At 35.4% G+C, this 22,896-nt stretch overlaps 2 protein-coding genes across 2 annotated transcripts; one reads left to right on the top strand and one right to left on the bottom strand.

Annotated features, from left to right (window-relative positions):
• Positions 1-11,448: 11,448 nt before the first annotated feature.
• On the top strand, positions 11,449-13,364 carry LOC124931191 (probable receptor-like protein kinase At1g80640). Its single transcript, XM_047471587.1, has 8 exons — positions 11,449-12,042; positions 12,118-12,250; positions 12,343-12,406; positions 12,481-12,577; positions 12,652-12,754; positions 12,836-12,954; positions 13,064-13,153; positions 13,219-13,364. Exons 1-8 carry the CDS (start codon positions 11,683-11,685, stop codon positions 13,339-13,341), a joined length of 1,089 nt encoding a protein of 362 aa, XP_047327543.1. The 5' UTR covers positions 11,449-11,682; the 3' UTR covers positions 13,342-13,364.
• A 1,422-nt stretch (positions 13,365-14,786) lies between these two features.
• On the bottom strand, positions 14,787-17,184 carry LOC124931654 (deSI-like protein At4g17486). The gene is made up of 3 exons (XM_047472169.1): positions 16,778-17,184; positions 16,035-16,322; positions 14,787-15,184 (listed from the first exon to the last, which is right to left on the bottom strand). The coding sequence occupies exons 1-3, from the start codon at positions 16,908-16,910 to the stop codon at positions 14,925-14,927; spliced, it is 681 nt and encodes a 226-aa protein (XP_047328125.1). The 5' UTR covers positions 16,911-17,184; the 3' UTR covers positions 14,787-14,924.
• Positions 17,185-22,896: the final 5,712 nt, after the last annotated feature.

The following is a 22,896-nucleotide window of genomic DNA, read 5'->3' as shown; positions in this document are numbered from 1 at the left end:
GAGGAGACTGAAGCCCCAAGTTTTGATGTGTATCATCCAGTGTAGTTGACGGCTTACAAGATGACATACATGCACGGTCTATAATCTCAGACGCATACTTTCGTTGAGAGAAGAACATACCATTTGCATGAGACCTTACCGAAATGCCCAATAAATAATGCAAGAGACCCAAATCTTTCATAGAAAATTCTGCACTCAAGCTAGAGATGAAGAATCGTCGGAGTGAGTCAAAGGATGCCGTCAATATTATATCATCAACATACAATAACAAGTATGCCATGTGCTCACCTTGGAGAAACACAAACAATGAGTGATCTAAAACAGTCTGAGAAAAACTAAGTGTGGACATAAAATCCGTAAAGAGTTTGTTCCAAACTTGAGGAACCTGTTTTAAACCATACAATGATATTTTCAAATGGTAGACATGATGAGGAATGAGGAATCTTTGAACCCAAGAGGTTGATGCATGTATACAACATCATTAAGAGTGCCATTGAAAAAAACATTGTTTACATCAAGTTGGTGAATTGATTATTTCTTCGATAGGGCAAGACTAAGGACCAACCGAATAGTGGTCGGTTTGACAATAAGACTGAAAGTCTCCACACAATCAACACCAACCTATTGAGTTTTTCTATCACCTGCAAGGCGAGCGATATGCCTCTCAAAAGAACCATCAACATGGTCTTTATGAGTAAAGACTCATAAAGAACGAATAATATTAACATCACTTGGACGGGGAACCAACTCTCACGTCTCATTAACAATTAAAGCATTAAACTCTTCCTACATGCCTAACTTCCCGTTCGAGGTAGAACCTCCTACTAGATAATAGGAACAACATCAGGTTGGCCGACGACAATTTCCTTTGTTTGATCGACTGGAAGAACATCCGACTGATCAACAATAAGATTGACGATTGGAACATCAACAACTACCATTTGAGCTTATAAAACCGCAGGCTCAAACGGAATATCCATAGGCGCCGCAACCTGCACTTGGACTAATTTTGCTAGAACACCTTCTAGTAGCGAAGAAGAGGTAACAAAAGGCGGAGGAGTATGAATATTTACCTCAAACCTAGTCTTCTTACGTGATAAGTTGATTTTTCCAGATTCTCCAGGTCTGTTTTTGATAATGTTGTTGGAGCTCGCAACATATTAACTCCATAAGATTTGAGTCTCTATTGATCTGATAATTGAAGAGGTTGAAGATGCTGCCAATGTTAAAATCTATCTATTCAACATTTGGCTCAGCGCAAGACTCTACACCAACTTTAATGATGTACTTCCATATGTTGCAGATGATGAAAAATATAATGAACTGCTGAAATTGGAAAAGGCAATCTTATCCTTGACCAAAACAAAAGATGTTTCTAAATCCCTCAAGAGAAGAGAATTTGTGGCAGCCTATGCGAGAGGTCGTGCCCTTTTTCCTTTCTATACCAGCTGCAGAAAGAACTTCAGTTCGTTTGTTGATACTGCGAAAACGGATGCGGAGGTGGTTAATCATCTTAGCGGGCTAATGGAGGATTATTACTCTACTACTCTTCAATTCATGCATGGCATAGAATCATCTAGTTTAGATGAATCTTGAGCTCATACTCCTCAAACAGACTTAAACTATTATGATGAGGACGAGCCAATGAATTTCTTTGATGACATGCCACTTCCTTAGGGCAAGGTTTGATTTATCTTCAGATCTGAAAAAAATTCGAGGGAGAAGAAGAAACATCGAAGGAGTATCTAATCGAGTAGGAGAAGACTTCTGTAGAGGAACAACACTTTCAAATGTTTCACTTCGGTGATCATTCGCGGTCATCTATTAAAGAGCAGTACCCCTTTTCTAAGGCAGAGATGGAGCGCTATTGGGACTCTATGCGGGAAGAAGGGTCATTTCCTGATGAGAAAGTGTCGATATGAGTTACCCTTTCTGAGTCCGAATTAAGTGAGAAAGAAGATGAGGGAGATCAAGCTTGTTCAAAACTATCGTTCGCAGCTGATGAAGTTCCCTCGTATTCTCCTCTAATTGAAAACACTCCCCCGACAGGTGCTGCTGAATCATCTCCTCCAGAAGAGCAAGCGACTAAGGAGAATGAGACTAAAGCTCAACAGTCCAAGCATCCGACTCCTACTAACTCTTTTTCTAGTAAGTCTATCGACTCTAAAGAAATCTCGGGTTGTATCCGTAAACTAAGCAATGAGGTTCTTGGAGATGAGGCCGGTCCTCAAGCAATAATTTTTGCACCTCATCCTCAAGCTCTAACCCAGAACGTAGAACCGTAGTTATCCATTTAGGTTAGTTCTCGTCCTGCACCTATTCGTTTTGTCCTTGTTGTCTCTCACCTCTCTACTCATTCCCATTCCGAAGAGGAGTCTCTAAGAACTATGGACATTCTCCAAATTTTCATGGAGGCTCTGACTCCGTGGCAAGAGGATTTTCAATTCTTCAGCTCAAGGTTGGATCGAATAGAGAGCTTGTCTGAATCATCATCGACTGCGCATATTGAGCTAGTTGTGGCTCATAGGATCACAGACGAAAACGTTGTGGGCAATATGCAAGAGCTCTTTAGGATGAGAAATCTACTAAACAGGATGAAATCCCTCTTCAGCACGAATCTCGCCCTTCATGGAGAGACTAAATCTGTCAAGGCTACTGAAGCGAAAAGAATTGAAGAAGCTGATGCAGTTGCGCATAGATTTTAAGATGAGGAGAATGCAACTGCTGAGGCTGCTAAACAATCTCTTAAAGCTGATGATCCTGACGATATCACTCTACAAGAAATGGCGAATCAATGGAATCTTTTCCACCGTAACTCTCATTCCAGACGTAGGTCAAATCCTGCTCCCCGAGGCGGTGACTCTCGAGTTCAACGAGGAAGAGGGCGTGAACGTGATTCTGGTGGTCGTGTTGGAGGAAACTTTATGACTAAATTGATGGAGGACATCGAAGACAGAAATACAAGGGAGGATCCTAATCTTCTTTTATTCATGTCTTTTTAATTATGAACTCCTTGAATTGATTTTGTTGAATTTTTGCTCTTGAGTAATTGCATTTCTTGACTTGGTTATCAAATAGGGAAAATTGTCGAATAATTGGTTTTGATCATTTTTAGGATAAACAATCAAAAAGGGAGAAAATGCTAGATATACATAACTGATTTTGATAATTTATTCTAAACAATCAAAGAGGGAGAAATTGTTAAATTAAAGTTGCTAATTAACTTAGGATAATTAATCAACGTTATAAAATTAATGGGTTTTGATAATTTAGTTTAAATAATCAAAAATGGAGAAATTGTTAGTAATCTATGACATTTATTATAATGATTCTACCGGGTTTTGATAATTTAGCTTAAATAATTAAAAATGGAGAAATTGTTAAGTTAAAGTTTTTGATTAATTTTAAGTGTATCAATAAAACTAAGTAGTGTTATTGATTTTGTGTAGGGTCAAAGTGAAGAAAATTGAAATGGGAATCTGTTCGGTAGTTGATCAAATTCGATATTTGATCAACTCCGGTTTCTGTAGAAGCGCGTACAGTTTTTCTATTTGGTTTCGGTTTCTGCAGAAGCGTGCTCGGTTTTTATCCGGCTTCGGTTTTTGCAGAAGCGCGTCCGATATTTTGTCCAAATCAGTTTTTGGATAAGCGTTCGATTTTCTGTTTGACTTCGGTATTTGGAGATGTGCATCCGGTATTTTGTCTAAATCGGTTTTTGGATAAACGCTTTCGGTTTTATGCTATCTTCGATATTTTGGAGAAGCGCGTCTAATATATTGTCTAAATCGGTTTTTGGATAAACGCTTCCGGTTTTATGTTATCTTCGGTATTTTGGAGAAGTGCGTCCGTTTTTTTGTCCAAGTTCGGTTTTATATCAGCGCTTCTAGTATTTAACTATTTCGGTTTTATATCAGCGTTTTTGGTATTTAACCAGTTCGGTTTTATATCAACGCTTCCGGTATTTAATTAGTTTAGTTTTATATCAACGGTTCTGGTATTTAACCAGTTCGATTTTATATCAGCGCATTCGATATTTAACTAGTTCGGTTTTATATAAGGCGCTTCTGGTATTTAACCAGTTCAGTTTTATACAAGGCGCTTCCGATATTTAACTAGATCGATTTTATATCAAGACGCTTCTAGTATTTAACTAGTTCGGTTTTATACAAGGCGCCTCTGGTATTTGATCAAATTCGGTTTTATATGAAGCGCTTTCGGTTCTTCTAGAACATCGATTTTATGAAGCATTTTCGGTATTTGATCAAACTCGGTGTTTGTCTTTTGTGAAAAACTTTCGGTTTTTGATCAAATCCGTTATTGGTGGTCTGACATAGCAGTTGAGATAATCCTATAGAAGACTGCCACGTGCCAAGCTAATTCAAATTTCATGTGATGTACGTTCCCAGTACACCACGATCTCTTCATATAATATTCGGCGCACTATCTTCATCCAGTACATCCACAATCAAAATCATATTCTCTGATGTACTACCCTGACACACATCCAACCGAAATAGGACAGGTGTCCTCTGAAATATATTTGTTTGTTGAGGTGTTATCTATTTAAGAAGAAGCTAGAGGACAATTTGCACCTATCGTTTTAAACAACCTTTTGAGCAATCAGGTTTTCACTACTTTCACGAGTCTTAAGCTTTTCTGTAATCAAGCGCTCAAGTTTTCAAGTTCTAAAGGTTTACACGTTTGCTAGATCATTAAGTTGTATTCCATAATGTTCTTTCTGTGTGAGATTTTAGTATTGTAAGTTGACAGAATCTGTTCTGTTCAACAGAGTGTTGTGTGCTACGAGTTTGGAAATAGGCATTGTCTAAGTTCTGGTTGTCCGACTGGGTTTGTGTAAGTGTTGTATTCAAACCAAATCTTTTAATGAATATCCTTCTCAAGGCTGAGAAGAAGGGTGAAGTAGGAGAGTTTGCTCCGAACATCCATAAACAAACTTTGTGTCTTGTGTTTTTTACTTTCCGAATCTTCATACTCTTTATCTGCCGCTTCAAGTATAAACAAATAGTTCCGCACTTGAATTTTTCAAAAGTTTGTGAAGACTTGTGAAGAATAAAAACATATATTAACTTCTAACAAAGTTAATATCAAACGATAGTTTTCGCGATTAACAATACTTGGTCAACCCCCTTCTATTGCTGACTCATTTCCTAACAAGATCCTGTAAGGCAACTACAGGGTTACGCGGTAAATAAGATTTAGACCCAACAAAAAAAATGTTAAAAATATGTTCGGGCCGAAACACCCCCTACTGACTTCTAGTGACTGGTCAAAGAAAAGAGGGAGGATAGACGGGAGGGGGAGGGGAGGAGGTGGATATGAAAATGTAGACTGATGATGAATCATATATGGTGATGGAGGATCATCGAGAAAATCATACGAGAGTGAAACAGACTGAATTTCAACAAAAGGAAAACGAGACTCATCAAAGATGATGTGACGACAAATAATGATTTTATCATTTGATATGTCAAAACACTTATAGCCTCGATGATTCAATGAGTATCCAAGAAAGACAATGAGGTAGAAAGTGGAAGAAGTTTATGAATCGTCGTGGATAGAAATAGAGAGTAACACAAACACCTAAACACGCCTAAATGGTCATACATTGGATTTGCGGTACAAACATTGTAACGGAGTAACGTATGTCACGTGTTTACGCGGAATAATATTTAGGTGGTATGTGACCATTTTGAGAGCATGATGCCAAAATGAGGTGGGTATTCTGGCATGAGTGATTAATGTACGAATCATATTATTGAAAGTACGAAACTGTCTCTTGCCTTGCCGTTCTAAGACGAAGTGTGAGACATGAGAAGCGAAAAGTCATCCCATGTGTGGACGCAAATTCCATAAATTAATAATTATCGAATTCCCTCCCATTATCACATTGAAAAAAAATTATATCTCTCTCAAATTGGATTTTGACGAGTGTCCGAAATTGTAAGAAAGCACCAAACACTTGAGATTTATGAGATAAAGGGAAAGTTCACAAAAAGACGAAAAATCATCGTGAAACAAAACATAATATTTATGGCCCGTAGAACTTAACACATGAGACGTCCATACATCACTATGAATGATGTCAAATGATAATAAAGAAGTCGAAGTAGAAACCTTAAACGAAAAACGAACATGTTTTCTCGATGAACATGAATGACAAATATGAGAAACATGTTGTTTATCATAGTGAATTCATTTATTTAATATAAGAGATTCAAAACTAGAGTTGTCAGAATGACCTAGGCGACTATGCCACAAGGATGGTGACAAAGCATCAAAAATAGAAGACGACACATGTCTCCCAATTGTGACCGGATATAGATCTCCTTGACTGCCACATCTCATTAGACGTGTCCCCGTTCGAAAATCCTTAACAGAAAACCCAAAATGATAAAATTCAACAAACAAAAAATTATCCCTAGTGAATTTACGAATAGAAACTAGATTTTAACAAGAGCGGGAGCATGTAGACCAATTATTTAAGGTAAATTTAAGATTCAAAGAAGAAATAATGGTATGCCGAATACCCTAAACCGAAATCGTATTACTATTCCCACAAGAATATCATGTTTAATGCTTGAATTGAAATAAGACGAGAGGGTACCTTGTTGAGATCTCATGTGGGACATCGCACTAGTGTCCATGTACCATGTTGGATCAGGAGACGTAATACCAAGGGTATACATGGCCGCTTCAATGTCCATCGGAGTTGGTGGAAACTGAGCCATGTATGTTTGCGGACGCAGGGCATGGAGACTCGACTGCTATTGTGGCATCGACGAACGAGGGCTAAAAGGAGGTCTCTTACATTGAGCCGTTGGATACGAGAATGGAGGAGAAGCCCATAGCCACTACCAAGACAATGATGGTGGGCCTGAATGACCAACCTATTGTGACGGCCAGTGAGAAGGAGGTTGAGTTTGGAAATGGTACTAGGATTTCCCCGATCGACCCCCATTACGAGAGTCCTTCTTCTTTGGTTTTTGCCGAGATCCACACGATGACATAAGTTGTGACCCATTCGCCCCAAACTTGTCAGAGACAAGAGCTACATCCAACGTCGGTGCCGAAATAGAGGCCACCCGCTTCGCCATGCCAGATTCCTCCAAAATCAACATGGAGCGCGCTTAGTAGAACTAAGGCAAATGATCACTCTACCGGAGTAAAGAAATTGTAAGAAAGCACCAAACACTTGAGATTTATGAGACAAAGGGAAAGTCCACAAAAAGACGAAAAATCATCGTGAAACAAAACATAATATTTATGGCTCGTAGAACCTAACACATGAGACGTTCATACATCACTATGAATGATGTCAAAGGATAATAAAGAAGTCGAAGTAGAAACCTTAAACGGAAAACGAACATGTTTTCTCAATGAACATGAACGACAAATATGAGAAACATGTTGTTTATCATAGTGAATTAATTTATTTAATATAAGAGATTCAAAACTAGAGTTGTCAGAATGACCTAGGCGACTATGCCACAAGGATGGCGACAAAGCATCAAAAATAGAAGACGACACATGTCTCCCAATTGTGACCGGATATAGATCTCCTTGACTGCCACATCTCATTAGATGTGTCCCCGTTCGAAAATCTTTAACAGAAAAACCCAAAATGATAAAATTCAACAAACACAAAATTATCCCTACTGAATTTACGAATAGAAACTAGATTTTAACAAGAGCGGGAGCATGTAGACCAATTATTTAAGGTAAATTTAAGATTCGAAGAAGAAATAATGATATGCTGAATACCCGAAACCGAAATCGTATTACTATTCCCACAAGAATATCATGTTTAATGCTTGAATTGAAATAAGACGAGAGGGTACCTTGTTGAGATCTCATGTGGGACGTCGCACTAGTGTCCATGTACCATGTTGGAACAGGAGACGTAATACCAAGGGTATACATGGCCGCTTCAATGTCCATCGGAGTTGGTGGAAACTGAGCCATGTATGTTTGCGAACGCAGGGCATGGAGACCCGACTGCTATTGTGGCGTCGACGAACGAGGGCAAAAAGGAGGTCTCTTACATTGAGCCGTTGGATACGAGAATGGAGGAGAAGCCCATAGCCACTACCAAGACAATGATGGTGGGTCTGAATGACCAACCTATTGTGGCGGCCAATGAGAAGGAGGTTGAGTTTGGACATGGTACTAGGATTGCCCCGATCGACCCCCATTACGAGAGTCCTTCTTCTTTGGTTTTTGCCGAGATCCACACGATGACATAAGTTGTGACCCATTCGCCCCAAACTTGTCAGAGACTAGAGCTACATCCAACGTCGGTGCCGAAATAAAGGCCACCCGCTTCGCCAAGCCAGATTCCTCTAAAATCAACATGGAGAGCGCTTAGTAGAACTAAGGCAAATGATCACTCTACCGGAGTGACGTTGCGACCCCGTTGTATCCCTCCGTCAGGCCCACGACCAACTACAATACGAGGCGATCGTTCAAGACTAGGCTACCGACGCCCTTCAATTGATTGTCTAGGACTTTAAGACGTTGATAATAAACCGAGACCCCGGGAAAATCTACCATGATAGTGATGGAAAAATCTTGCTCAAGGGAAACCGCACGAGAATGAAAGTTATCTTGAAAAATCTCACCTAGCCGTGTCCATAATTGTTCGTCTGTAGAGTCTGGTTCCAAGATTGTGTGAAGGAGATCCTGTGAGATTGTGACATAGATCCACTAAAGGACATTGGCATCGAAAGTTAGCCATATATTCTCTTCATCCGTCGATGGTGGCGGTAGAATATGGACCAGCGAGATGATGTGATGAAGGACCCGATGAGAACGAGCATGGATCTTGAACAACTCTGTCCATGTCGTGTATTGAACGTTTTCCAACTCAAGAACAATAGCGATGTGATTCTTGATGTTGGAAACGGCAAGGGCCGGGTAAAATCTTTGTTTGTTACTCGTTATCGGAAAAGAAAAGTGATTGAAGAGAGAATGAAGGTAAAAGAGAAAATGGACCGTTATGTTAGGGCGCATCGGAAGAGATAAGAAGAAAAAAAACATAGGCTCTGATACCATAAAGGAATACAATACGTTGTCATTCTCATTCAAAAAATTTAAAATATATATATACAAGATTATCATATTGAGATAAATTAATTTAGGAATCTCCAATATTATATTAAATTGATTATATTTATTATATTGAAATTCACTAATTTAGGAATTTCAAATATATTAAATAAAACCAAAAAGGAAATGATGTCCACGAGTTTCAATGCGCAAAGTCGAGCACGATGAATGAACTATCTCCTTTGAAGTTCATTAAAAAATCAATAATACATCCGGCTGAGATGATCGGTTTTCTGTTATGGATATCTGCCAAGAAATGGTGATAAGAGAAACTCTGAAGAAATCTAGCTGGACGAACTTTATTCTCAATTACTCTTTTGTTCCTCTCTTGTCAAGCAATCCACTATTAACATTCTTATTAATAAATACATTCTAAAAAAAGGAGATTTTATATTAATGACTAATAAATTACTCAAAAGGGTTGACAATCCATATCACTATCATCATTTGGTTAGCTATTTGGAATGAGAGGTTTCTATAAAAGATCCATTCAATCATATTTGAAGAGCTCAATGGGAGATAAAGAGTTGAATCATGAGTCCTAATTTTCATTTTTACAGTTGTCATATGGATGTTTCAACTTTCACTTGTCCTTTTTTATTTGGACTGTTTGCCTTGTGATCATGTGATGCTAACATCTACTTTCACTTTTTTTGGTTACATTTTCATCTTTTGATTCTTTGTACTCACATCTGAAAATAAAGATAATAATTTTAAAATGTTGATCTGATCTAATAAATATAAAAGTGATGGGACAATTAATACTTTATAACATGGTTAGTTGAGTACTATTACCTAATTTTACCTGTTAAAAGACAACATTAATTAATATTAATAATATTATTATTGTATTCATAGTTAGGTGAAACCATAACATCATTCCAAGTGATTTAGCTTATCCAAAAAGTTATACACTTAATTTTTCTTGGCTGCATTCTATTTAAAAATGAGACAATTATGGGTTTCTAAACCTAAACCATTAATGCAAAAGAGTAAGTGGAAGATGAACAAATATAGTTTATTTAATGTCGAAAAAATATATAGATTGACCGGTTAAAATAATTTAATTTTTATTTGATAAATGTGTATATAAAAACCATATCAAACTCAATTGAATTGGATATATGAGTAGTTTATATGGACTTGTTAAATATATATTTTTACATTATTTTAGATCTAGATAAAACGGTTAAAATATCGAATTAATCCTTAAAATATTACGATTTTAAAAAATGTTAATAGTCTAATTTTAGATAAACTTTTAAATAAATAAATTTTACTTGATTTTACGATTTTATACCATTTTACATAAAAAAAAATTATATTTATAAATTAAAAAAAAGTTATTATATATTCAAATAAATTAATATAATTAATTTATAGTATTATTTATTTATTATTATTTTTTAATTAATTTATATTTAAATATATAAAATTTCATTTTAAGGTATAAAATACTTAATTATATATAAAAAATAATATATAACTAATATTTTTTTTTTCAAATTTGACTTTTACGATTTCAAATAAACTTTCGATTTTACGAGTTTACAACTAATTATCGATTTTAAGTAAACTCTTAATTTGAAGAACCTTTATTCGGATATCCTTTTTGTGCAATTATTTTTACATATTTATATATAATTTATACAACATGTTATGGTTAGCCTAGTTTAGAAATTAATCAAGGTGGTTAAATAAAAATAAATAACAAAGTACTACTAAACTAATAATATGAAGACTCATATTTAGTTAGTTCAAGTCTTCACACTTAAAATTTGCTTAAGATATATATATTAAGTTTAGATTATTCTTCAGCAAAAACACCATAACTAAACATGGACTATGAGGATGTGTATAGATAGATGTAAAATTATATAATTATATTATAATATATTGAAAATTAATATTTTATTAAAAAACTAAACTTCAAACTCTTATAAAATATATAAGTTAAATAAATATACTAGTGAGATTACACATCTAATTTAGTTGTATTGGTTAGTGTTCGAAACATACGACACAAATATCATCTTAGTCCCATTTAGTTATCGAAAACCACCCGACGAATTACAATGTTATTCTTAATGTAGTCATGTCATCTCGAAAATAAACCCAAGTAAAAAATAGAAAAAAATTTGACCTAGATTGTTTTTTTGAAAATTGATGTAAGAAATGATAATGTTGATCCATCACTTTCATCTTCTTTGGTAGGGATAATACAGCCTCTATAGCTATTAAGGAAATGGTCCATTATTGTTGTCATTGTTGGTGACTTCATTTTCAGTTTCAACCACTTCTTCTTCTTCCTTCTCTTCACTCTCATTTCTTCTTCTTTTTTACAGTGGTCATCCTTCTTCTTCATCAGAAACATTTAACCTAATCGAGGAAGAATCCAACTTCACATCCCGTGTTTCCTCCGTATCAACTTTTTGTTCCTTCTTTCGTACATCAGTCACACTCACACCCATTCTTTCCTTATCTCCTTTACCCATCTCTTCATAAATCGAACCCAGTTTCAGATTTAACATCATCTTCATCTTCCTTAACAATCCGATGAATTCCAAAAGAAGGTTTTTTATAGCCGTCATTGTTTCATCCACCGCGATTTGTGTCATCTTATTCTCGCTCTTATGTTTCTGGATTTATCAGAGAAGGAAGTTGTTCAAAGTTCATCAGAAATGGTCTACTGGCTCAATTGAATCGTATTCATTGAAAAAGTCGAGTTCTGAAAAGAACCCAGTAACTTTAATGGCGTACGATCAACTCGAATTAGGAACGAAGAACTTTGAAGAAGATAGTATTTTGGGAATCGGTGGTTTTGGACATGTTTATAAAGCTGATTTACCTAACAATTTACAAGCTGCTGTGAAGAAACTAAACGGTACTACTCAAGATGCCATTAGAGAATTCGAGGTATTAATCAATCAATCAAATTTCTTACACCATTGTTCTTGGAGATTGTTTTTGATTTCTGGATTGAAATTACAGACTGAAGTGACCTTGTTGAGTAAAGCGCAGCATCCAAATATAATTTCTTTATTAGGTTACAGCATCCATGGCGAAACAAGGCTTCTGGTTTATGAATTGATGCAAAACAGGTCATTGGAAGTTCATTTACATGGTAAAAAAGCTACCAATTTGTTCATAGAATCCACAGAAAGAGTAAATTAAAGACATTATTGAGTTTGGTTTTCGGTTTTTGGTTTGATTTAGGTTCTTCACATGGATCTTCCTTATCATGGCATCGTCGAGTCAAGATTGCATTTGATACTGCAAGGTCAGTTTACTAAATGAAATCCATTTTTGTTCATGAGTTGATTTTGATCATCATTTATAATATGAATCTTTCAGGGGACTTGAATATCTACATAATCAGTGTAAACCATCTATAATTCATAGAGATTTGAAATCATCAAATATCCTTCTTGATTCAAACTTCAATGCCAAGGTAACAATTTCAATTTCTTCAAGGAGAAGTCATACAAGTTTTGACAAATTTTGTGTTTGTGTTTGGATTTTCAGATTTCAGATTTTGGTCTTGCAATCACCGATGGGACCCAAAAGAAGAAAAGCGTGAAGCTCTCGGGTACTGTGGGGTATGTTGCGCCCGAGTATCTTTTAGATGGTAAGCATCGGTTAAATCTTATGGTTTTGTCATTTGTGCTTATCAACATCATCATTTAAATGTTTGTTTGGTTTGATTTAGGTATTTTGACTGATAAAAGTGATGTGTATGCTTTTGGAATTGTACTTTTGGAGCTTCTACTTGGAAGAAAGCCATTAGAGAAACTTGCTCCAGCTAAATGCCAGTCAATTGTTACATGGGTACTATTTCTTTCAACCCCATTTGAATAAAAAACAGATTTATTTTAGAGTTAGTCATCCAAGCACAATGACAAAAGCTTGTAAATTCATAAATTCATTCCTTTTTTAGGCTATGCCTCAGCTGACTGATAGAACGATGCTCCCAACAATCGTCGATCCTGTGATAAAAGATACGATGGATTTAAAACACTTATATCAGGTTTGTTTAGAACATTTTGTTGCTGATTTTTGTCGATAATTGAAACTGATGGGGATTTTATTCAGGTTGCGGCTGTAGCTGTATTGTGTGTGCAATCGGAACCAATTTATCGTCCTTTGATTAAGGATGTTTTGCATTCGCTCGTTCCTCTAGTTCCCTTTGAGCTTGGTGGTACTCTAAGAGAATAATTCCTAACCGTTATCACGGATTTTATGCATTTAATTACATCCAGTAATTCTTTTTTGTCATGCACAGATTTGGTTATTTCTTTATATGTTATGTATATCTGCAATTTATTTTTCTTTCTTTTAGCAGCAGGAATAATAATCTCATGTAAATTCAAATCCATTGGCAGGTCAGTTATTTTTAATCTAATTATGATCATTTCAATCCAACCAATCTGTTTGTGAGGATTTTTTCTTTTTCAAAATAGAATTTTGTCTTAATAATCATGATCTCATCAATAAATTGATAAAAATTAAAACTGAAAATAATCTCCCTTTTTTTATATATTCAGATTATAACGTGGATTTTATCTATATTAAATATATATTTGGTATAGAGATCTTCCATCTGGATTTTATCTATATTAAATATATATTATTATTTTTTAATAATAAGGACATTTGTAGCAGAATCCTTAAAAGTGTTTTATCTCTATTATAAAGATAAATAACATAAAAGTTGTAAAAAAAATGCTTTATCAAATTTCTTATCCTTATAATTTTTTAGGGACGATGAACAGTGAATCTTTATATTTAGGGATTACGGTTGAAAAGTTGGTTGTTTTAATGAATATTTAAATGATAAAGATAAGGAAGCTGATGTAGAATAATTTATATTTTGATTCTCTAAAATATGGATATTATTATTTTATATTATTTTTAGGGATACAAAATAGGGAAGCTGGTACAAATGCCCTAAGAACATATATCTCAATTTGATTAGATTATCTTTTAACAAATATATATATATATATATATATATATTTTAACATATTTATTTTCGTTAAAAAAAAAATCTTTTTTTTTTTGTGAGACTTTTGATATTTTAGGCATAGATTATTATTTTTTTACTTTCTCCTTGATTAATTTTCGCGGGTTAAACACACCGCCCGCAAACATACCTAACCAGACGAGCAGAACTTGCCGTCTAACAGGTTCGAACCAAAACCGATATATTCACCTTTTGTTGCTGGGATGATTTGATAACCAAAACCGATATATTCACCTTTTGTTGCTGGGATGATTTTTATCAATTCACGTCTAACAGGTTCAAACCAAAGACCGATATATTCACCTTTTGTTGCTGGGATGACTTTTATCACTTGAATTACCCTAATTTGTTAACCTTCCGTATATTTTTTCAATTTTACACTTCTCTCCTTATCTCTATTTCCAAACTAAAGGTATTTCATTAAAAAAAGAAAGAAGAAACACTGGATTCTCAAAACTTAACCCAAACAACACACAGGTAATTAGAGATTGTGGGCCAATGCAAACATGTTGGTTGTTGATATGTTCAATCTCACTTATTACAAGTCAGTTTTTATAGTGTATTTTCTCAGTTTCTCTACCCAGGGGTTTAATTTGTCATTGAAATCAAGCTAGAAAAGAAATAGAATACAAAATATACCAAATTTCCACTTCAGAATTATAACAGAACTAAACATGTTGATCCAGTTTTTGTAAGTTCAAAGGAAACAATGGCCATTTTTTCCAGTTTTTTTCATTTCTAGGAATAGTAAAAAGTATAATACTGTTATGCCTCTCTATTTCTTACTTGAAGATGAAGAATGAGATCGAGTACGACTAATAGATCGTTGTTTGTTACTATTAACTTTTGTTTTAGCCGATGATTCTGAACCCGACGGTGATAATGAAGCAGCCCCAGGACTAGAGGAAAATAAGATCCGAGTTGAATTGCTCCTCAACTTCTTCTCATCCAAACCCTTGTTTTGTACTTTAACTTGTTGCACCCTCACCTTGCCCTCATTCAGACCAGCAGGAAGAACACAATTGCAAAGAAACCCTTGAAAAAAAATGTCATGAATAATTGTATGATATGTTTCTATACATCGATAAGCAGTTGAACCGAGAAAATAAAATATTACACTAAGCATAGTAAGAATTTAAGAATAACTGTAACCAAGTTTATTTTGGTTCTGAACTTGTATCTAAAGTTAATTTTGTTTTCTCAACTTGTGTCAAGCTCGTTTTCATTTTATACTTTTTAATCGATTTTAACAAAAATAAAATTATTTCTGAAAAGCATATCAAGACATTAAAGGAGTTAACCAAATAATGAAGACAAGTATGTTGAGCCATTTGTAAAAGTTTTGCAGCCTATTAATCTCAATTCCTTTTTTGTACAAGAAAATTACGAAAAGGAAAGGTTATCTTACTTCTTGAAGAAGTTGAATAAGCAAGATGACCTTTCCCTTTTGTAAATTTTTCTATGTTTGCTTATCCTTGTCAAATGTACTTCAAATTCAAAATCTTTTCATTCAACCTGCATTAATTGTTCATCATTGCACTCTCTCGTGTGTAAATCAGGGCATTTATTTTAACTGAAATTCTTTATCATTTCGTTTATTTAAAATGAATGTATTAAGTTACACTCAATGAGAGAATGCAATGATGAGGAGCAACTAATACAAGTTCAATAATGAAAATTATCTAAGTTTGAAGTTCATAGGGCAATAAAATATAGCAAAACCAGATCTAAAGCAAACTGATAAAGGCTAATCTTATAGATATATGCAAAATACGTATACACTAAGCAAGAACCAACCTTATTTTACTCCTATAATATAAACCAATAATTTAAAAACCCACACTAAGGATAACTACAATGTGATATCGAGCAAAGAATTTCTTACCAAGACGAGCAAGACGATTAACCCATCTAGGAATTGGTTTACCAGTCAAACTGAGAGACGCATCATTACAGAAGTGGTTGCAGTTCTTGGTGATGAGATGATATGTGTTTCCTGAATAATCATCTGCAAGCTTCTCCATCAGTGAACGAACCTCTTTAGGACCCATATCTGTCTTTCCAATTAAGATCGATTTTCTGAATGTGAAACCTGGACATTTCTTTGGTTCTACTTCAAATATTCCAGTTGTAGGACGTTCATGAGCACCAAAAGCATATTCAACTCCATTAACTACCAAAATTTAAGAAAAATAAGTGAATTCAGAACATTGTTTGCTTAAACTGATCTTGATTTGTATAAGGGAACTTTTACTGATTAGGCAAATCTAATTCATTGAAAATGAAATAGACAAGGATAACATATTCCAATTGTATTAATTAAGCTAACATATTACTCAATTCACCATTGGATATACACAATTATAGAAGTTCAGAATCTACCAAAGAACCCCAATTGAGTTCATAAACAGACAGTAATGTTGAAATGGGGAATTCCAAATTGTATTAAATTAACCTAACATATTCCTCAGATATACACAATTATCTGATAAACAGGCAGCGAGAAAGACCCTAAACAGTAAGATGCAAAATTTCCTCCTGAATAAGCCACAAGATCAAAACTTGTCCTAAAACCCTCGTACGTATAGATCTAAGAAACAAAAATCGAAAGATAGAATTGGAGTGAACCTTGCACACCGGAATGGTAGACGCCGAGTCCAAGCCAGTAAGCGTAACCATTGATAGGAGTGAGATCGTAAACATTAAGATAAACAGGAATTTTGCCTGTCTTCGTCTTCCTCGGTATCATTCTACAGAGCATCTCTACTTTCAGTCGTCTCTCTCCCTTCCAAATATCCAAAACAGAGTTGGACTGTACTGTAACTGTTTGATGATCCAAGAACTAGAAGGGGAGAAGTATCTCAACGAAGATGCTGCTGCTGCGGCGGCGGCAGCATTTGGATGAATTCTGAATCGGGCGTTTGATAATTCTAGTATCGAAATTCTCGTTCTATATCCTCTGTTTTCGCTTTTTCTACTACTCTATCAATCCAATCAGCCGATTACTGTATTATTTCTCTCTCTATAATTCATCTCCACCTTTACAATTCTCTGTAATATTCTCACTCTTATTCCCCGCCACTGTGTCTTTTGCACTTATCATTATAATAATAATAATAATTTATTTTATTATTATTATTATTTAATAGTGCTTAGCATTAATTAACAATACTCCATAAAACCTAGTTTCCACCGCGTCAAGAGAGTGGTCCCACTCTTGCAAGGTAGGTAAACCGACTAGACAAATCAAATTGAATCGACTAAATCGAATTTATTACGTTTTTTTTTTATCTAATTGTTTCGACGGTTAGGTTTATCTTTTTACGTCACTCAAATCGTTTCAACAGTTTAAATCAATTAAATATTTAAAAGATAATATATATATATATATATATGAAAGTATGCGTATATATATAAAAATATATGTTAATGGATCAAACTGATATCTTCTGACGGTTCAAACTAAATCGACGTCAACATTTTAAATGTTCATTTCGGTCAATAAACCTACAAAATCAAATCGCTTACCCCTTATAACCTAGTATAGTTTTTAAAAACTACACTTTTTTAAAAGATCACATATTTTATTGATTTAATATTTAAATTTTATAAAAATAAAATAAGAATAATTTAATATTTTGATTGAATTTCGAGGACTATCAAGAGATGAACTTCACATGCATAATCGTTGAGGGACTTACTCCTTAATAGGAAGAGAGAAAACCGTCAACTCTTACATTAAAAAAGATATATCGATCGTTTACATTAATTACCCTAAAGTCTGATCAAAATAATCACGTGTTGTGATCTCTTGATAAATTAAGATATGTGTATTGTATTTTTAAATAAAAAAAGTTATAATAAAGGAGGTGTGACAGGGAGAGAGAATTTGTGAGAGGGAATGATATGTCAACACATTTATAGAAAAAATGATAAATAATGAGGAGAGAAGAAATAATTTTTTTTTTATTTTTTCAGTGAATCAGATTGCGTGTAATTTCCTTTTAAATTCACTCTCCCAAATTCTCCCTACTAATCATTTCTCATAGTACAGTGATTTAAGATAAAAATAAAAAAGTTTTATTTGGTTTGGGTTTAAATCTCACCTAAAACATTTTTTTTAATCAGAATTTTAAACAAGACCTAGGTCAATAAAAAAATCCAAACTTTTTCTTCTTAGGACTAGGGTAGCCCGAAATTCGAGGCCGGTACTAATCGAGGAGGAGGACAAGCATTTGGTTCCTCAACTCAATCGTTGACGGGTGTTTTTTACCTAAACCCTAATAGCGGGCTTAAAAAAAGATCCACATAAGGAGGTTATTAAAACATATTTTTTATGGCAGTTCGCGTGCAAGTCAAAATAAAAAAAATTGTTCAAAATGTACTATTTATGATAAACTTGGACACATAGTCTTTACATGTATAGTACATCTTATTTGTCAAATTTGTAATCGAATGATCATCAAGTCGCTAGTTATCATTGATAGCAAAACATTCTGCTCGGGGAGAAATGATGACAACCTCAATTATAAAGCCTCACCCAACCACCTTATTCTAGTGTTGCTCATCATTTTACCTCGAATCTAGACACTTTAAGAAATCTACAAGATATCTAAATGTTAAGTTTAGAGGATGAAAAACCAATTGAGAAAAAAGCAATGGCTCCTAGGATTCCATCTACCCCTTTTGTATATTATTAACAAACTATTAAAATAGTCCTTAGATTCTTACAAAATAAACAATTTGACTATAAAGTTATTAGACATACTAACAACTAATTACAAACTCAATATAGTTAAGCATTGCTAACTTTTATATAATTTACAATTGTAATTAACATAATTCTGATATTCCCTCTTCAAGATGTAGATCTCTAAGATTCATCTTTTCCTAAAGTAGATAAAAAATGCCGGAATCCAATGGTTTGGTGAAAATATCGGCTTGTTGTACCTTTGAAAAAAAATGTTGAGGAAGAATAAAACCTTGTTTGAAATGATCACATATAAGATGACAGTCTATGTCTAGATTCTTTGTACATTCATGAATAACTGGATTTTTAGCGATATGTATTGTCGCTTGATTATCACACTACATCGGAATTGGTAACGTAAGTGAGACATTCATATCTTGTAGTAAAAATAAAATTCATTTGAGATCACAAACTGTTGTAGTCATACTTCGGTATTATGATTAGCTGAGGATCGAGAGACATTGCTTTGTTTCATTGTTTTTCAAGATATTAGTGCATCACCATATTTGATACAATAACATGTGGCTAATCGAGAAAAATTTTCTCAAGAGATTTTTTTTCTCACATCGGGCACGATCGGCACATCAACGCCGCCGGAGCTTCTAACGTCGAAATGATCTTAAATTTCTCCAGCAGGTGCGTCTCTTTCCCCCCTACAATCTGACCGAAGGAATTTCAATTTGAACGGAGGAATCGGGAGAAATCACGATTATAGTTTCTGAATCGGATATTTAGGTCGTTGTCAGCACGATCGGCACAATCGACACGATCGGCACAATCGGCATGATCGGCACATTCGACACGATCGACACGAACAACACACACAACACGGATTCTCGCCGCGACCGCGCTTCTACATCGGAAGTCGGTCGCCATCCACCAACATCTTCGATCGATTGTCGTGCGCCCTCTAGAACGTGTTCTGTTGTGCATGGAATGATCGCGGTCATCTTCTCTTACCGTTAACCGGAGCATTTCGTCAAACCCCCTTCTGCAGAGACTTGACGTCGAATCGGCGTCGGTCACCCTCCTCTTCTCACTTTTCGTTTACAAGTTAGTTCGGACCTCGGTCGGGACATCAAACCACACCGCGAGGCGCGGGTAGGTCTCCATTGAACTGCTTTCTCGCCGTTTAAATAAAGTGTTCGGTCTGGAGGAAGCTTTCGTAGCTACAGACTGTTCCAAAATTGCTTAAACCCTTTCTTGTTTGAGCAATTATCTTCAAGCCCTTGTTCCGGTGCGATTGATTTCCAATCGTGCTGTTTGTGCCCACCCTTTGCTATAGAATTCCATCCTTTGTGGCTCCTTTGAAGATTAGGCAGTTTGCGCTTGATCTTTCCAATGACTGGTATGCGCCCGTCTAGTGTATTTACTCGGGCAAGGGGCGTCCTTCAAGTCCGCCCTGATGATCCTAAGAAGGTGCTAAAGGGGCCGTCGACAAGCAGAAAGGCTAGGTCTGATAGACGAACTTGCAGGTCTCTTAACAATCCCAGGAAACAGAAGCCAAAAATCATGGATGAAGTCCTAAACAATGGAGAAGATGCGCTTATTGATTCTATGCCAAATACATCATCGGGTATGAGTTCTTTTCCACATGCTGATGAATTATATGAGAATAGTTCTATTGGGGATTTATACTATAACGATATGCATGTTCATAATAGAAATGATAGGATTGAATTGATAGGAAAAGATAGTACTACATATAGAAATAATAGGACTTTAATTCCAGAAAATTCTGTTGTTACTGGACTTGCTGCACAGAATGGACCGTTAGGGTCGCTGGTTGGTACCCTAGACCTGACCGGTTATTCTGTTGGGAAATTGGATTTGAAATCTTGTCTTGCTGAAATTGATGACAATCGGGTCGCTTGTGCTGAAAATTCGGTCCCAATGCTGAAGATAATCTGTCAAAAAGGCTCTAAGGTAATGCAGAAAAATGACATAAATTGTACAGGTTTATTGGGTCCTATTGAAAGCTCAAAATTGGGGCTTGTTTCTGAATCAGGTGAAAACATTATGCTGACATTTATGTCTGTTTTGAATGATCCTACTGAAGTTGGTACTGGGGTTCCTATTGAGGTAAGTATGATAGGGATGAATAAGACTGCTGATCGAGAATTAATAGGTTCAAAGAATATTACAAGGTCGGGGTCAATTTTAGAAGCAGGAAAACATGACAGTTTGGGAAATTCAGGTGCAAAGAAAGATCAGAAAACAAATTTTACCGGTCCTGCTAGAGTGGATGCTGAACTGGGCAAAATGGGTCATTTTGAAATTGCCTCTACAGGGTTGGAGATATATGCTGCCCAAAGTCCATTAGGTCCAAAGAAGGATATAATTTCAGAGTCTTGTTCTGCAATGAGAAATCTTGCAAATCTAAAAGTCTTGGGTTCCATTAATGATTAGAATGCAAGTCTACATGTCCTACTAAGGATCAAATGGAAAGTCAGATATCCAGACTATGTACTAGGCTTGAAAAAGGTTGGACAGAAGACACTAAATGTTCCTAGGATTCTGAAACTGAGGCTAAAATTGCAGGATCTTCTAAACAGCCTGCACATCTAACTGAAACTATTAAAGGACATAGTCTAACAGAATCTGGAAACACTGAAGAAATTGGATCTGAGTTGGAACTATTCATGGAAATAAATTAAGCTAAATCAGAAAAGCCTAATAATACAAATCTAAAGGATGATGAACTGAACTTGATTGGTATAGCCAATGGTGAAAGCTTGACTGAAAATTATATTGATTCGTTGATTGATGACATCATGAATGACAATCTGTTTGAAAATCTGAGTCTGGATATGGATCCAATGGAAGCTACAAATAAGTTGGGTCAGAATATAAGTCAGGGTATAAGAGATGAAGAATGTATGAAACTGGAAGAATTAGCCAACAGTTTTTGCTTGGCTGGGTCTGATGAGGGGTTAGCCAACGATTTTCGCTTGGCCGGGTCTGATATGGGGTTAGCCAACGGTTTTCGCTTGGTTGGGTCTGAAAAAGATAATTTGGTTGCTAAAAAGTTGGGTCTAAAAAAGGTGGATAACATGAATATTTAAGTCATTGATCCTGAACACGCCGATCCTGGACACACTAAAACTACTCATGGCATTGGTCTTATCTCTTCAAATGCCGGTCCTAGCTCTTCAAATGCCGGTCCTAGCTCTTCAAACGCCGGTCATAGCTCTTCAAATGCTGGTCCTAGCTCTTCTAATGTCGGTCCTATCTCTTCTAATGTCGTTCCAATCTCTTTAAATGCCGGTCCTAACATCACATATCCACCTTCGACCGGTCCTAATCGCCAAGATAATAAATCTACTATCAAAGCTATGAGCCACCAGTCGAATCAAAAGAACCAAAGCATAGATGTTGATTTAGAATCAGACAATAGCACTAACTATGATGAAACAATAATATGCGACCTCAAATATCATAGGTCCATGAAGAAGATGTCGACAACAAAGATCAAACCAAAAGTAAAGAGGCATAATTCTTCCAAAACAAGTGCTGAAATTGAAAAGATCGATCAAGAAATAGGATCGAATAATTTTAAAACAGCTAAGAAGGGTAAGAATGGATAGAAAATCAAAGAAATGAAAAAAATAAAGGCAAATAACTCAAGTTCTAAGAAGAATATTAAAGTAAATCCCAAGGAAATCGTGACACCCAAGGCTAACCCGGAGTTAATGAACCTGGGTGCGGTTTCTCCACTCGTTAATCTGGATCATGAAATGCCAATTGACAGCATTCAAAAGAGGAAAACTGATACACAAGAGAAGAGCACTAAAGGGATATTCTAAAGAAGATTGGAACAATTGAAGGCAACAGTTTTGTGGGAAATACAAGGGTTAGATGGGCCGAAAAGAACAAACAAGTCAGGAAAGATAACATCCCTAAAACAGTCATCTCCTCAGCTCCTCCTACTACTCCAATTCCTGGCAAAGAAAATACTTAGGTTGATAACAAGGATCCTACTACTAGTCCAACATGG

This window comes from Impatiens glandulifera, chromosome 3 (assembly GCF_907164915.1).
Source record: "Impatiens glandulifera chromosome 3, dImpGla2.1, whole genome shotgun sequence".
NCBI classification, from domain to species: Eukaryota; Viridiplantae; Streptophyta; class Magnoliopsida; order Ericales; family Balsaminaceae; genus Impatiens; species Impatiens glandulifera.
The sequence above is the reverse complement of the archived record's forward strand: the minus strand, read 5'-3'. Positions and strand labels throughout refer to the sequence as shown.

Bases quoted from the DNA above. Each gene is read 5' to 3' on its own strand.
- LOC124931654 (XM_047472169.1), bottom strand. From the start codon at position 16,910: ATGCTCTGTAGAATGATACCGAGGAAGACGAAGACAGGCAAAATTCCT. The intron at 16,323-16,777 runs GTTCACTCCAAT...AAATTTTGGTAG, and splicing joins CTACCATTCCGGTGTGCAAG to TTAATGGAGTTGAATATGCT. The intron at 15,185-16,034 runs GTAAGAAATTCT...TTTTTTTTCAAG, and splicing joins TAATCGTCTTGCTCGTCTTG to GGTTTCTTTGCAATTGTGTT.
- LOC124931191 (XM_047471587.1), top strand. From the start codon at position 11,683: ATGAATTCCAAAAGAAGGTTTTTTATAGCCGTCATTGTTTCATCCACC. The intron at 12,955-13,063 runs GTACTATTTCTT...TTCCTTTTTTAG, and splicing joins GCCAGTCAATTGTTACATGG to GCTATGCCTCAGCTGACTGA. The intron at 13,154-13,218 runs GTTTGTTTAGAA...GATTTTATTCAG, and splicing joins ATTTAAAACACTTATATCAG to GTTGCGGCTGTAGCTGTATT.